This window comes from Nipponia nippon, unplaced genomic scaffold (genome assembly GCF_047370975.1).
Source record: "Nipponia nippon isolate SJK-2023a ecotype South Korea unplaced genomic scaffold, ASM4737097v1 scaffold_4, whole genome shotgun sequence".
Taxonomy (NCBI): domain Eukaryota; kingdom Metazoa; phylum Chordata; class Aves; order Pelecaniformes; family Threskiornithidae; genus Nipponia; species Nipponia nippon.
In genome coordinates, this window is record NW_028262358.1 from 29,116,618 (window position 1) to 29,133,464 (window position 16,847).

Here is a 16,847-nt window from a genome sequence, read left to right on the forward strand (position 1 = left end):
GCACGGGTATTTGCAGAAGCAACCCAGGTGTGAAAATAAGAGAGTTCTTGGAACAGTTTGTCTTGCTGTTACAAGTGTTGCTAGGGTAATACTGTGAAGTAGCATCATTGGAAAGAAGCAGTCATCAGAGGTTTTGAAAGCCTTGTTGTTACGATTCTTTAAACTTCTGTAATCTCATCAGAAGAGTACTGAAGCACTGTCACCCACTTATGGTGATGCAATTTATTAACCCATTTGCTGGAACTGTCAGTTATAGCAACAGTATTCAAAGAAGGAAAGGGTTTACTGAGGAGAAAGCTATCTGAGATAACTTGTACCCTTTCTTGACTTGTTTCGGGCCTGGACTAGAATATTCTGATCACTAGGTCCAAGTTTAACTGTGCTTCACGAAGAGGTGGTCCCTTTGTAGATGGATAATGAGTTGTCTAGCCGCCTTAGATGCGTTTGTTCCAGGTGCTGAGACCAGTGGTGTAGCTTTATACTATAGTATTGCTGTCCAGATGGTACTTTTCTGTGTTCACATTAAAAAATGTGATATTGGCAGTCTACAGGACTTCAGCAGAGTTCCATGAAAGTAATTTTCGATTCGGGTGCCAAGATGTTTGGGACTTTGCAGGTCAGAACCAGCATGAAGCCACCATCTTGAGACTGCAAGAAGGTCTCAATGACATAAGCCACAGCTCTGGCCACTGACTGCCTGAGCTTGAGCATTTTTTATGAAAGAAGGTATGACTGACCAAATTTTCTCAACATGGATCCAGAAACTTTCCAGGCACCCAAGTATGGGGTGTGTAATCTGTAGCGGTAAAATACTTAATCTTGTTTTTTATGACTATTTGATGAGAATACAGGACTCCAGCACTATCACGTGAGAGATGCCACTTCTGTTTTTCTTGTTGGTTTCGGTTTATTTGAATATCTGAGACACCCACTGTTTTTTTAACATGCTATAATGGATACTGAAAGGACTGATTGGATGTGCTTTTATTAGAAAGAATTTCATATCCAAATAAGTAGCATTAGCTATAAATGAGAAGTAATATGTAGATCCGAGGAGATCAGGAATCTTCTGAGAGTGTACAACAGCAAAAATCCAACAGCTAACCATTCATAACTTTTCTTAATGCTAATTCAGTGTAAAATGCAACAGTGACATGGAAATGTATGTGCTGCCACTGTAACCTGGTTGCTGTGGACAACTGTTAGTTTTGCCACTTCAGTATCAAAAATTCTCAAACTTATTTTAATGCTAGAAATGACACTTACTGTAGAACAGCTGTGACAATCACTTATGTTCTTTGTCTAGATATCTTTTTTATTGCTTTCTTAAGCAAATGAGGTAAACTTAGAATTTTTTTTGTTTGCGTCAGTGTCCCCATAATCTAGATAGTTGATGTAACAAACATATATATAATAATATATATATATATATATATATAATAAAAGAAGGCCTTCAGGCCACGATACAAGTTATCTCTGAATGTGCTGGAGTTGTGTGCCTGGTGTCTTTACCTCTTGTTTAAATGGGATCTAAATTGACATGGCTTGCATGGTTGTAGTTTCTGTTGAGATTAGAGAGAGCTAATGGTCACTTCAAATGCTAACTCTAGGCACGTTTCTCAGAACTTGGCTTAAATCCCAGGCTTCCTAGATGACACTAGTTAAGATAAATACCTATTATCTTCCTGTGTCTGAATAGAGTACATGAGCTGTTAATAGGCTCTGGGAGAGAGCCAGGAGCAGTTACCTTCACTGACAGCAATCAGGTGTGCACACAGTGGTTACCGGTTAGTATTCCCAGCTTCTTGGTGGCTTCTCTCTCAATTAGCAAATAGGTGAAAAATGTATGGAACTGCAGTGTATTTTATTGCTTTCATAAGTGAATGTTAAGAAAATTAATAGAAAAGCTGTCAGTTAACGTCTGATCAGAGTGACTGGATTAACTGAGAATGACGTAGGAAGCACTATTTGCTAGTAGCAATGCAGTGTTGTAGCATAATTGAGTTTCTACTTTAACATATCAAAATAACTTCTTAGCAGAAATGTATTTTAGCTATATTGTCATATTTAACAAATGCTACACAGACCAAAACCAAGTGGAGACTTTGTAGTCTGAAGTGATGCAGAGCCATTTGGAATGTAACTCAAAATGATTGTTAAGCTTAAGCGCTCCAGAGAAATGAGTTGCTTCAAAGCTTGGACTTCTGTTGCTTCAGCTCTCCTTGATTCCCCCCACCCCCCCATGAGTTCCCTGTGCCATCCTGTGTTCTGCTAATTGGACAGAGTGCAAGGCCCTTAAATGTCAAGTATTTAGCAAGAAATGAGAGTTAGCATATTTGAGGAAATTCTGTCAAGAAGTGGAGAAAATAAAGGAAACAGACTTCAGAAGAGCTTGAAATATTTACCTGTTTCCTAACAAATTTTTGCATTCATAATAAATTCTATGAAATTGTCATTTTGATGCAGTCTCCTTAAAAAGAAAAAAAAAATTGTTGGACTGCAATTTTTACCTTACCTTTGTGCCTTAGGTATTACTGGTTCAGAAATGATAAAGAGAAGCTGTAACACAATGTTTCAAACCGCTAAGCAGCATGCGGAGAATTGTTTGGAAAGGTGTTGGATTCTTTTAAAAAAGTAGTCCAATTTAAAGGTTTAAGTAGAGAGCAGAAATACTTTTAACTTTAAAAAAAAGGTGGGGAGAGCATGATCTCAAGTGTTGGAGTAGTAGGGAAAAGTTTTGGAAGTTGGAAACATCTTTTTGATCAGGAAAGTACAACTGCCATAACCAATTTTGCATTCATCTTTAGACTAAGTGTAGTCTGGAAAACAGCGTATAAAAAAGCTGTGCCTGAAAGGTTGAAACTGCCTTTAATTCTAAAAACTTAAAGCCTGGTAGATTAGGTTGTGATGTTGATAATAGGGATTTAATCATCTCTTCTAGTTATTTTCAAAAAACAGAAGTTGTATTTCTTTAGATGTATTCTAAATACAGTTAACACCTCAGGATACTCTGCTTCAGGGAAATATATTCTTTATAATGTATTTGTAATTCTGATGTGTTTTGAGGCTCTGAATGTGGTAAGCTAGGCAGCTAAGTCCAAGAATCTATGTTCAGTTACAGCAAGTGATTGTATATAGTGAGAAGCTGTAGTAGATTTGCTAATGTTTAAAATACCAGACTAGATGATGACTGTTCCTTTCAAAAGGCAAATAATGGACTTTGTTAATGTTAAATTATTGTGTGCAACAATGTTTCTTTATCTGTTGAAGAATTTAACAGCTCACAAGTTATGTGCAGTTGGTTGATAGCCAATAACAATTTTATTTATACCTGTAGTAAAAGCATTCTGAAAAAAATCAGCTTGTCATAAAACTACTAAGCTGCAAAGATGGAGATGTTGTCAAAAATACAAGCTATGAGTTCTCTTACATGCTCTTGTCTTTCAGTGAGTGACTAATTTAAACATTGGCACTTAGTATAAAACCCTTCGGGACTTCCTGAAGCAATTTTAGTCTGATCAGTGGTATTTGTTCTTAATGAATGTACACGGTTCCATATGGAACATTCTTCTGTTCTCTTGTGGACCTTAAATTTCAAGCTGACTGGACTAACCCATCAAACCTTTTAGACAACAGGCTTTTTTCACTGCTATGCTTGGAGAGAAAGGCATTGTTGTTTGAAGCATGCTTTTGTTTGTTTTTAAAAAAAACAAAAGATCTGTCCAAAACCAGTTTAATACGTACACATGTAACATTTGTAGTCTGTCTTTGTACATTCCTAAGGAGAATGCTGAGATCCTGTGTATTTGTACAATGAGTTGAGTTGGTAGTTCCATAAGATCTCTCCAGAGTTATTAAAGCAAAAGAGAATTATTGTTCTAATACCAAAACAGAGTTGTTTTTTTTTAACCAGAGTTATTAAAAAAACAAACTCAGCAAGTGATAGTTTATAGAGATTTCTAGTGGACGAACTGTATACCAAAGCTCTCTTGCTAGTTTGGGTCTTGAGGTTGGCAGAACGTGTGTAACTGCATTCCAAAGCTGCCCATTCAAGGGTCTTCTGAAATACTTAGGAGGCTGTTAGTCAGTAGCTTGTGGTTGAGTCATTGATGGTGGTGAGCACAGCCGTGCTTCTGTTTGGAGTCACTGAATTGGTTAATTTCCAAAGTATTGCAGGTGTTGGACAGTAGTTAAGTTATGCTAGGTCAGTCTTCTCTTACTGCCACTTTCAAATGCTACTTCCCGTTCTCTGTTTTTTAGAGATCTGAAGTTTGGTCACCGGAAGAGAAAGCTAGGCACAGAAGTCAAATCAATTCTCTGATACGTTTCAGTTTGTTTGAAAGGGTGTATCAGGTGCAGTTTAAAAAAACAAAACAAAACAAAAAACACACAAACAAAACACACTAACCCCCCAAATCATAAATAGGGGCACGTGTTCTATATAGGCTTAAACACTCTTAATAATAGATTAATACTCAGTTAATACAGTGAGCTGGGTGGTGCATTTTACATATGTGGAATATATACTGTATATAAAACTGATCTGCCATAATCTTATAGCTGGAAATGAAAGCATTTGATTTCTATACTACTTTTATATAGTTGGAACATAAAAAACTTGTAACGCTGTCTGGTTGGGGACTTGCATTATATAAAATTGAAATCATTTTGTCTGAATTTGCAAAATGCTTATCTCTGAGTTAAGTGTTAGGCTTTTAGTGAAAAGCATTTTAGGGGTAAACTGGTAGACTTCATAGTGGACTTTCATAGATTTGCATATATGATAATATCAGGAAATTATTCTCCAAGTGTCTGAATTAGCAATGCAGATGCAAAAGTTTCTGCAATCATGTTTTGCACATTCAGGGAAAAAATTTAATTGCAGGGTTATTCTTAACATCACAGAGATGAAGGTGAAAACCTTGTAAATGCCTATAAATCTGTTTCTGAAAACATTTGGCTTCTTTCTCTAGTGGCCTTTGTCAAACAAATCCACAGTGTCAGTCTGCTAACTGATGTGTGATGAAAAAAGGTCGTGCTTGGTCATTTGCTTTATTCTCGGTTTTTCTGTTAGGAAGCTTTTTTTTTTAAGAGAGGGGACATGTTCTAGATGAAATTATTCACCCTAATGTTAGGAAAAGAAAAAGGAGATAGTTCCACCAGAATTCCTGATTTGTCACCTTCTAGAACTGGAGAGAAGATGCTTGTGGTTTGGTTCAGTTCAGCACTCCCTGAGAAGTGGTTATACAGTATAAATAAAAGTTTCCAGTACCAAGAAATATACAGCAATCCCTAGTTGTGATTGCTTTAATCCCCTTTTAAGAAGATACAAAAATGTTATGCTTGCATCAATATTTAGTAAGTGCTTACTTCCGTAGCCTTTCTTCTTATTAATTCTTGCTATTTGTCTGCTTTTAGTATGTACAGAACCAGATGTGCTCCTTGTATCAAAAGCAGTATATGCATAAGACACATTTCCTATCAGATGTGACTCAACAAAATTACATTATAGTGGTACAATCTACTTCTAACTAGGTAGAACTGCACAAAAGGACGTAATGTATAAAGAGACTTGTGGCTGATTTGTGTGAATGTGTATGGAAGAAGCGATCAAGATTCTAATATTCAAGCACACACACTCAGCTGTCATTTCCTTTGCCTAGCCATGATTCATTCTTGATGGATGGATGATAATATACATAAAGTTTCATGGAAGAATGTTTAAATCGCTTCTAATAGTAGTATACCTAGCTTATTCATCGCAGAGACTGTATGGTGCTGACTTAAAATTGGGGCTTAGAAGCATAGTGCCTTATTTGTTACAGGGTAGTAAAACTATTCTAAAAGTAGAGTAGCTTTTGGGGGCTTTCCTACAGACCTCCCTGACACAGAGTAGGCGAGTACCTTGCAAGGACTTTGTTGTTTTTAGTAGTGCTGAGAGAAGCCTGCATACCACTTGCTTTCTAGATAGGTGATAGACGTCAAGAGAGGCTTAAATACCAGGACACTTGGGATGCAGTGTTTCAAGTGGGTAGGTGATGTGCTTTTCTATTCACTTCAGAAACTCAAACTGTAGCTGCTTCTGGTTTAGTTGCAGGCTCCAGGTCAGGCATCCAGAATATAATCAACTGGTTTTAAGAAATTTAAGCGATTTTGTTTATCTTTGGATAGTAGCCAGGATACAGGCTGAAGTTTTTTTAGGATATTTGAGAGGATTCATTCTTCTTAATTGTTTTGGTTTTGCTCAAACAAAAATTTTTTATCTAGAACAATGTCTACAGGAAATGGCACTCCATTCCTTAATTTAGGTGATTTTCAGGAAAAAAAAATCTTTCTTAAAAATGTGTGACACATGCGTACAACTACAATTTGTAGATACCTTAGTGAACCTTTTTCTGCCATGGTAGTAGTTGAATGACTAGAGGCTGACGGCTAGAAGCTGGTAGTATTATGCCTATGTGAATGTGTACGCAACTATTACATGTTTGCCTTACAGCAGTTTTGATGAATAAGAAGATGTGAAGATTTCCTTCCGTTTAGGCAGTTCTTTTCCAAGGCAGAAGAAATTACTAGCACTGGACTTGTGTGATACTTCTGCTTGGAAAATGGAATACAGTATTATTAATTATTTGTTGTTAGTTCTACATTCTGTTTTGGCCACTTGAGTGATAATGGGCCATTATATATGCCTCTTTATTGCACGATGATCTTAGTGTTTACGCACTGGAGATTCAGGCCTTTGAGAATTCAAGGCGTTACTCACAATGAAGTACGAGTGAGTTCCTGGGAAGCATTGGCTTTATGGCATGGAACTTCGGAGTATGCGTTGCAATGTAACGGGAACGTAACTGAAACAGGCTCCCAGCTGTCGTCTTTTTGAAAGAGAACAGGCTGCTGTCTCTGGGATATTTCATCCAGTTCACAGGCTGCTTCCGAGTTCCTCTGAGAGAGACTGGCTAGAAGCAGACTGGAAAGGCAGGCTATGGATTTGAATAGCTCTGTTCCACCATGCAAAGACTGTTTACCTAAAATGTAAAGAATGTTTTCCTGGTTACATGTAACTTTTTCATAATGTCTCTGTTAAAAACTGATAGTATCTTGTATTTTAGTGTCTTAAGGAATGGATGGTACTAATTCAGCAATCTAAGGACTTTTTCTGTTTTTAAATTAGAAATTATGGAAAAATCGGGTGAAGAAGGAATGCCTGATCTTGCTCATGTTATTCGTATTTTAACTGCGGAGAATATCCCTAATTTACCACCAGGAGGTGGTTTAGCTGGCAAGTGAGTACAGTACTGGAATTTCTTGAACTGTTTAGTTCACTGAAACAAATATTTTTATTTAAATGTTTTAAAGCTTTCTTACTGTAATAGCTATACCCAAATTAAAGAAAAAGTTTTTTATACTTTAAGCTAGTTTATCTTTTGCAGTACATAAACATTTGTATCACTGTTCCCATTCTAGAATGGTAAGAGGAAACAGTTTGATCATATTCTGGTACATAATGTACTAGTTTACTATTTCCATATGGCCATTTTAAAAAACAAAAAGTATTTATTCTTGGCTTTTTACTGCTTTACGTTTGTTAAGAACTATCAGTAATGTAACTGGAATATCAAAATACCAGCTCAAGTTTCCTGATGTCATATTCCCTCCACCACCTAGTGTTCATTATAAGTTTAGGTCAATGCTTGTTTGCTCAGTGAACATTCTCATAAGAAAATTGTTTTTCTTTGTTTAGTCTTAAACTGAATGTTAGATAAGCAAGAATATTGAACCAGGATATGCATTTTAAAACTTAATTGGAATAAACATTCAGAAATGACGTTGGTTTTCTGGGGAGGCTAATGGCGATGTTCTAATGACCTATAATTTAAGGATTTTAATGAACAGAATTTAGGATTGCATAAACAATTGTTAATCTAGAATTCCCCAAAGAGGCGGGACCCATTATTGCTCCCTGGCATAGGTCATGTTGCTTCTGGAATCTTTGTATTTTTCAAAATACGGAGTCCTGTCCTCTGAGCATTTGTGTATACATCTGTTCTCATTGTGTACTTAATGATCACTGTTTGCTGTGATTGTTTTTTTTCTAGCCTTGAAAGTACCTGTATGCTCTGGGCCTTTTTTTTCCACTTGCATGCATTCCAGGCATTCAGAAAAGTTGTGGTGTGCCTGTTCTTCTTAGTGCCTCCCAACTGCTGAATGAGTTCGTGTGTTTTGTTCTTTTGCTCATTAATAACTGCATCATGTAGTACTTCATTATTCTGGAACCTTTGCATATAAATTCTGTTTTAATTTGTTGTGACCCAGGTTACATTTTTAATGGGCTTAGGTTCAGAATTTGCCTTTTGATGCCTTTCTCTCCATTTTGACTTTTGAAGTCCTGTGTTTCAGAAAACTAACTTCAGGAGGTGTACCTGCAGCTTCTTTTAAGACAATATCATCGAGTATTGAGTAACTTTTTTCTTGGCCTTCAAACTGAGGACAAAGACAGGCAGTAATGTATTTAATTGACTTGACTTGCAGGATTTTTCTCCTGAATGAAAGTTTTTAAAAAATTACGACTACACAACCCAAAAATCACATACTGTGTAACTTAAAACTTTTGTCCTAACAAGAGAATATTCTTTGTCTTGAGATCCTTATCCTGTGATGTTACGAGGACATGAAGAATTCACACTTTGTCCTTCTGTTTGAACACCAAGACCTGGCTCAGGTTGCAGAAAGAGCTTGTCTGTGGCTGACATCCTTGGTTTTGGCACCAGTTACAGTTGCTCCTGGCTTTTAGTATGTCTGAGCTGGAGAAATGCAATGCGATGTTACCTTGACTAGACTATGTTTGCAAACCTTAGGAACCTCTGAAGTAACTCTGCTTCTACTGGCATTATATACTTCCTTCAAGCATCCCACTTGTGCAGAAGCCCGTACTGGCTCATTCTTTGAGACAGGAAATCTAAAGGTGTCAACTCTGCTGTGGTCACTTAATGGTGGTGTTTTATCCTTTAAGATCTTACTCTTCAAAGACTGGCTTGACTCTGATTCCCCCTGCAACTTCAAATGCTGCCAAAAGAATGGTCACTTTTTGCTGAAGAAAACAAAAGTTCTGAGCTACCCTGTCACTTGGGCGTTAGTACTTCCACTCAACATCTTGCTCCTGAATAGTCCCTTCAAAGGAAAGTACAAAGAACTATGCTGTTCAAAGAAAGAGAAGTGAATTGCAAAGATAGGAAGATTCCCAAAGGCTTGAGTTTTAACTCTGATTTAAACTCTCTGCAATGGCTATCTGCTGCTTCTATGGCAGCCTTGCTTGGACTGGCTAAGTGTTTTCTGTTACATTGGTGCAAAGTACCATTGCTCTCTGTAGTACAGACGTTTGGTCAGAACTGTGCCGTTCCACCATCACTAAATGTGGAACTAAATGGAGAGAACCCTTTCCTGTATCATCTGCATGAAGATTTCAGTTTTCTCTAGGAAAATCTTCTGTCAGTGCTGATGGATCCCATGCTAGATCAACCATGCAACCCTTCCAGAATTCTTAAAGCATTGACTTTAACTGATGTGCCCTTGGAGAAGTTGTGTTCTTCGGTGGACTTTTCATATTGGACATAATTTTTGAAAGTGCTGCTATCAGTTTAATTCTGAACTTCTTTCCTGGAGCTCGTTCAGACACAGCCCAAAACGTTTGTGTGTGAACAAGCACAGATTGCATATACACCAGTGTCTTGAGGCTTCGAGCTGTCAGGTGTATCTGTTGTGCCTGCCTTCTGCTTGTCTTGGTGTGGGGTGTCTAGATAAAGGCTGATTTCATCATCGACATATATTGCCTCTGAACACAATTGCCTCTGATAGCACAATGTCTTTTTGTCTTTTCAGTGTGGTAGGTTAGTGGTCATCATCAGATTTGATGCACTGTCCCTTGCATTCATTGGTCTGCAAACCATCTCCCATATCTTCTGAGTATTTTAGTAGGTACTGTTTTAAGTACTGGATCATGACTGGAAAAATATATTCTGATGCTGGACACTACATATGGACATTACTGGATTTATTGCTTTTGTCTCAGAAGTCGACATACTTGCAGCATTCCATTCAAACCCCAAAATCTTCTGTTTTGAATATGCTTTGCTTCCATGGAGTGAACATAAGAACCTCGTCATATTAGATCAGACCAGGAATCATTCTAGCTCTGTGTCCTGTCCACAGGATAGCTGAAAGTAGACGCCTAGGGAAGAATATAAAACCAAGAAAATATGTAAAACACTTCCCCTATAATTATTATTTCAGTTTTCAACTTCTTACAGCTGAGGTGCTTCCAAATCTTGAGATAGTTTATATACTTCGTGACTTAGAATTTCTCTTCTGTGAAGTTAAATGTGTTCAAAAGGAGCCTCATCAGACTTTTAGCATCCTCTGTGTTCTGGGGCAGAAAGTTCTGTTGCATCAAGAGCCATCACTGTGTATTTTTTGAGACACTTGTTGCTGTCTTCATTTGATGCCCTTGTGCTCTTTGTTTGGAAGAGTCAACAGTCAGTGCTTATTCGCTTTCTGTAAGACATTATTTTTATAGATCTTGGCCACTTCAAGACTTGAGAGTCTTAGTTCATGTAGCAGTTCTTTTTGGTTGAAGCGTCAGTAACTTTGATTGTATTTATTATACTTGTCTGAACATTTCCCGGTTCTTACTGTGACTTGAAGATGTAGGGACATAACCTTTTTCCTCTCAGAAATCTGTTTATACTTTGGGTTTTATTTTTTGAGAAGCTTTTTGTGCTTATTTTGCCTGCCTCTGAAGGTGCGGCTTTATATGGCACTGCCAGAAAAAAGTCTAGCTAGTGGCATTTGGGTTTTAATTTCTACAGTGTGAATAGACACTAGACAACACATCTCAGAGGTTGTATACTCTCGGCACCACACTTCAAAAGTTCGCAGGCAAGTGGTAACCTGGGTATATGTAACAAAAATGGGGAAAAACCCAACTGTCATCAAGTTCCACATCCAGAAATAAGGCAAGAAGACCAGCAGACTTGAAGAATTTTGTTATAATAAGCAAAATACAGGTTTAAATGGTAGTCTTGGCAAAATCTGACTATGCAGCTGGAACTTGTAAAGATGTAAAGGGGTAGACCATGGGGAGGGTAAGGTAAGAAGATTTTTTTTTCCTTGCTTAGTCTTTACAAATCCATACTGCTAAATCCCCAAACATATTGAAAGTGAGTAAAGACACTGAGAGGGGGCTTCATCTTTTTAAGAGGCCAGGTTAAAGGCAAAACATCTTAAACACTTTGAAATTATTACTGTGCTCAAACTTTTAAGTTCTCAATGTTTTTAAATCCTTTGTTGTGCTTAATTTTTTTTAAACTTTCTCTTTTTAGGCGTAATATTATTGAAGCTGTGTATAGTAGGCTGAATCCACACAGAGAGAATGAGGGGGTAAGTTCCCATTTTGATTGCTACACCTCTTTGTTGATGAGAACATCAAAGTAGTGTCATACATTAAGCAAAAGTGTACATCACTGCCAATAAAGTATCATAAATACAAAATATGTATTGTAGCATACAGTTAATTTTTACTTTCTTTTGGATGGATCTAATACAGAACTTCATCCTCAAAAAGACAGCAAACTTACACCCAATTCTGAAAGACTTTTTAAACATTTAATTGACTACTGCTTTTTTCAGTCAAACCTGTGAGGCAACAATGCAGGCTTTTTCTAAATTGTAGTTCATTATTATCAAAAAGTATGGTCAGCATATTCATTACTTAACTAGGTATTATGTCTGCTGTCCAGAAATCTAGTAGAAGAGGGGGCAAACACTTCCTGTGGTCTTCTGTAAGTGTGGTAGACCTTGGTACACTGAATATAAAAGATAACAAGACTAATATTGACTACTTTTTCAGAGTTTACACTATCTTTAAATATTTCATGTACTGCAATTCTGATTTCTAAAATGGCTTACGTTCTTTTGCCCAGTTCCTAGTAGGTTGAATTTTAAACAGTATGTTGAAATATGGTTTCCTGTAACTTTAAACCTGATTATTAGGTGGTTCTTAATATCAGTATAAAGAGTAATAACTGGTGTTCATATCAGTTGCAGTTAGTTGTTTAAAAAAAAAAATCTTTGGAAAACCGAAGAACTGATGATAAAAAACATCACTGCTTGTACACATGTTGTCATTTCCTGTACAGTTTATGTGAACTGATCTGTGAAGGCACCATTCATGTTCTAGTAAATCCTTCGTCATATTTTTTTCTCTTCTGAGATGGCTACAAGGTCCTCAGCCAGGTAGTCATTACAATGAATGGTGTTGGGGAGATGTCAACTTTTACTCTACGTACTTTGAAATGATCACTTGTGTGCCTTGAGATTGTGAATATGCAGCCTCACCACAATTATTATCATGTTTTTCCCACTGTCGTCTTCTCTTAGCTTCCTATATTTGGTTTATTCTCTTAAGTTAGAGAGCTTGTTTGTGTAGGTGGAAGGGGCCACTATTCTGTTAGAGTACAAATAGAGAAGAAATCTCTTAAATCTCTTAACTTTTATTTTTTAGGTTTTGTTCCTTTTTTAGTTCGGAAGTGATAGAGTATGCATTTTTCATTTAACTTTCAACAAATTGTGCAACAGGACCCCAAAACAAGCTAGGCAAAATTTTCCTCTTTTCAGCTTCTTTAGTCCTTCAGGAAACTCTGCACCTCTATCGGTCTGCTACTACTTTTCATATTTAGCCATAATTTTGTTCCTGCTTTTGGGGTAAAGTTATTGGTGAAAGTGGTTTATTTGAAGATTACAGCATAGGCTTTAGAAGTTGGTTGGTTTTCTTTTTTTCAAGAAAAAAGTTTGTCTAATGGTAACTTTCTAGAAATATCATATGCCATAGTTGCATTTATGATGCATCTTTTTTAAGTCCAAATTTACTTTTCAATAGCTGTGCAAGCTTGCTGAAAGTCCTAACGTACAGTACAGCATCCTTTTGTGTATTGGCTACTACCAGGAATTTTTTGTACATCATCCATTATAATTTAATAAAATGAGGTAACAGAACTAAATATGCAGGTTGCTCATAAAATAATATAGCTTTAACCTTTATTACCATTAATAGCTTTGACCTTTATTGCTGTTAGAATCCCTTTGAGTCCTTTTAAATTGGCTTCTTTAATATGAAACGTGAGCAGTACACTTCAGTCTACTTTGTAAACTTTACCTTGTGTTGGCATTTAGTGCAAATCTCGATAATGATTTGGATGATGTGTTTTAAATACACTGGATTAAATTTTAGTTTGATCTTGTGGTAAGATGTCATTTGCCAGTCAGTACCTTTTCTTCTTTCCATCCTAAATGATTCTGACCCAAAGCAGTTTGAGAGGAGGCTGTGCCACTGGGTGAAGGATGCAATTCCTGTTTGCACTTTCCCAGCAAGTAGGAATTGTTATCTTACTGTCCTTGAAGTGGATGAATTTAGTGCGCCTCATCTCTGAGGTGTTGAAAATGTGACTTCCTTGCTAGTCTTACTCAGTTCCAGGTATTTATGTGCTGATCTCTTAGTCTTTTGAACTGAATGCTCTAGCGCACGGGGCCGGGGGTAAAAGGGAAGGAAGCTGTTCAGTTGCTCAACATCAGACTCCCCACAATGCCTACACGCTGTGATAATGTTGCTACACATCTTGCATCTAAACAGGAAGCACAGATAGGAAGGAAACATACAGTACATCCCAAGGATGACATTTCCAAGTGAGACCGAAACCTCACTAATAGTGCCCCTGTTATAAACTAGTATGAGGCAAGAGCGGATCTTTGTACTAAAAATTATGAGCTGCAGGCACAGATGCTGAGTCTGCAAAGCACGAAGGTGCACTGACTTGCACTTGAGAATCTTTCCCCGTGCGTCGTTACCAGTGCACATGTGTCTGTTAGAGCGTGGGCGGAGTGCAGAATACTGCTGTTACTAGCTGGAAAGTCTGCCTGTGGCAGTCATCTTCATCTGGTGATTTTATGTAAGGCTAGAACCATTTTTTTACCTTGAAATTGCTAAAATGTTAATGCACGTGAGTATAAATTTTTAAACACACCCCCCCCCCAAAAAACCACAAAAACAAACCCCACAAAAACAACACCACAAACTAACCAGATTAACTTTTGCAATTGAGAATGTCATCCTTCTAAAGATGACTATACTTCTTAGCGTTGAACAATTTAAACTAGTTACCCTGTGTTACTGTGAACTGGATCATAATAACTTTGCTAATAAGTTCTTAGAAAGTATATAAATCAAAACCAAGGTGGTATCTTTTTCTAGATTAGCTTCATTTTTACTCAGCATTGTAAAGATTTCAGTGCTGTGCTTAGAATTTTTTTTGTCATCCAAGCAAGTGATTGTAGAGTAACTTCTTCCAATTCTTCACGTGTGCATTTTCTGAGAATCTTTAACATATAGCCTAAATAAGATGATGTTGTGTAGAGCGAGAGACTGAGGAGTGAAAGAATCCTTACTACAGCAGTATGCAGAGATCACTAGTGTGGCTTCAGGGTATAGCAGTCAAGGTTTTTTTTCTTTTAAGCATCTCGGCAGAGTACAAGTATTTCATAAATGCAGGGCTGGAGAGAGCCCTGAATGGGGCTCACAAAGAGCAACTTTGCAAGTGTTTCAGCAGAGGGACTTCTGCTATGAATGTGGTGGCTTGTGCCTTTACAAGTGCAAGTGAAATCTGCTTTCATATCTTTAAAGGGAATTTAAAAACTTCTTCATAGCTACATAATTGTTACCACTGTAACGTTACAATACCACCGAGTCGGTGTTCTAGTTAACATGTTAAAGTATTACTCTTTCTCTAATGGCTTTGCTTCTTCCATCACTTTTTTAATGTGTTCCTAAGACCAGAAGGCTGCTATCCAATTAGGGTACTTGGGTGTATATGTATCCTTAAACACAAGGAACAATGTTAAAATGACAGTGGCTGTCTTAATAGTTTCAGTGGCATTTGTTTAAAGCTGCATTTGAGTATCTTGTTTGAAACCAATCATGTTTCTCTCTTGCTTTTCCTAATACTATACTCTGGCACTTTGCTAAATCAAATCGTATGTCATTAAGGGCTGCTACAGATAATTTTGAAAATGTAAATGGACAAAATTCTTACCCCCTTAAACATTGTAAATCCTGTCCCTAGTATGTAGTAGCCCTTTTTATATACATAATTTAACAGAGCAGAACTTGTGCAAAAATTGTGAATGCTTATGTTAAATATAGCTAGCAAAAATTTATTCTTGTTTTTATGGTCAGTAGCACTAAGTTGAATTAGAACATGAAGGAAGACAAATGCTAACTTGCACAATAATCTTGGTTTTCAGGGACATGTTGTAGCCACACATCATTAGAGAGAAATCTGTGTTATAGCGTATATATAGTGTATAGCATATAAAAGAGGCAGTTTCTGCCCTACTGCTTGTGGGGTTTCTTGTCTGCTAGCACTGAGGGAGACAAGGGAAGCACAAAATAGCCTGCCATCAAACAGGGCGCAAAGCAAAGTAGGATGCGAGTTTGAATATCAAACGCTAACAGCACTGTTGCTTCAGCTCCTGCTAGCATTTCAATTGTTCAGGAGTCTCGGAGCTGCTGTTATATTGCTTCTTGCTTTTACCCTTCGGTGTTGCATGGGAGCAAAAGCATTCACTTCAGTCTGCCAGAAGAATTTTTAAAGATCTGAATATTGTGAAATGTGGAGATTCAGGGTGCATGTTTGCTAATGTCAACCTCAGAGCAAAACTGATGGGCTGGAGGAGCTATGGAATTTAGATGTTCTCTGAACTTCAAAAAAACGGGAATTCTTCTGTTATGCTGCCTTGTTTAGTATTAGCTAGATAAATACATAAATAGTATTTTTTGTCAAAACCTAAGAAATAGGATACATCTGTAGCCTCATCTTGATGCCCTGAGTTTTCACTGACTCTGTGCTCAAGAGGCATTAAAACAGTCCCACTTCATGCATTAAAACTACCTTGTTTCTCCTCACTGGGCTCTTGAAGAGCTACCTGAATATGAAAATGCTAGTACATGGGAGTGAAAACATCTCAAACTAAGCCCAGCAAACCACAGTGGAAGTATGTCTCTATTTATGCAACAAATTAAGCTTAGCAGGATAGCATTATATACAGTAACATTCATTTTTGTGGTAAATTTGTCCCCTTTTTAACTTAGACTGTGCTAATCAGTCTTGGGGCTTCTATTCCAGGAACATTAGAGCATCCAAGATCCTACTGAACCCAAGATATTGTCTTAATGCTGCTATTAAGCTTGTAGATGAGTGACTGCAATACTTGTAGTTTATGAAGCTTTTGGACTAGATGACAATAAAATGAGGTCAGCATGAGAAAAAGGCAGTCTGGATTTTGCCTCTAATGTATTGTAAAATCTGCCAGCTTCCAGAGGTACAGTTCCATTTGCCTAGCTTGATAACTTGCTAGATATTAATAATTTAAAACGTACCATTCCCTTAAAGCAACAGTACTGCTTTAGCAGGTGAAAGTTAAAATACCTAGTATCAGTCTCAGCACTGTAATAGATGTGCAAGTCTGTTGCAAAAAAAAAAAGTCTCCAGTTTTTTCAACTGAAGGCTTGTTGCAGAGGAGACCTCCATTCCTTAATCAGTGCTTATTACTCAGGTTTTGTGCTGTAGGTTGCTAGATTTTACTTTGAATAGCTGTTCTACCTGTTAATTTTTCGAGCCAATATGCACATCTGCCAAAAATAGTGTCTTACGTTGTTCAAACACCACCACTCCTGGTGCTGATAGGTAGATGCGTGTTTCTTTCATGGCAGCATCATGCATGCAAAAATCAGTCTTTAATGC

At 37.3% G+C, this 16,847-nt stretch overlaps 1 protein-coding gene across 9 annotated transcripts in view; it reads left to right on the forward strand.

The window, feature by feature from the left end:
• PPM1B (protein phosphatase, Mg2+/Mn2+ dependent 1B) overlaps nt 1–16,847 on the forward strand; it is a 78,511-nt gene that overhangs the window by 43,030 nt on the left and 18,634 nt on the right. For all 9 annotated transcript variants that reach the window (XM_087777411.1, XM_087777410.1, XM_087777405.1 and 6 more), the window contains 2 exons: nt 7,172–7,283; nt 11,376–11,433. In XM_087777411.1, the coding sequence (XP_087633537.1) occupies nt 7,172–7,283; nt 11,376–11,433 (170 nt within the window). The remainder of the gene's footprint in view (nt 1–7,171; nt 7,284–11,375; nt 11,434–16,847) is intronic.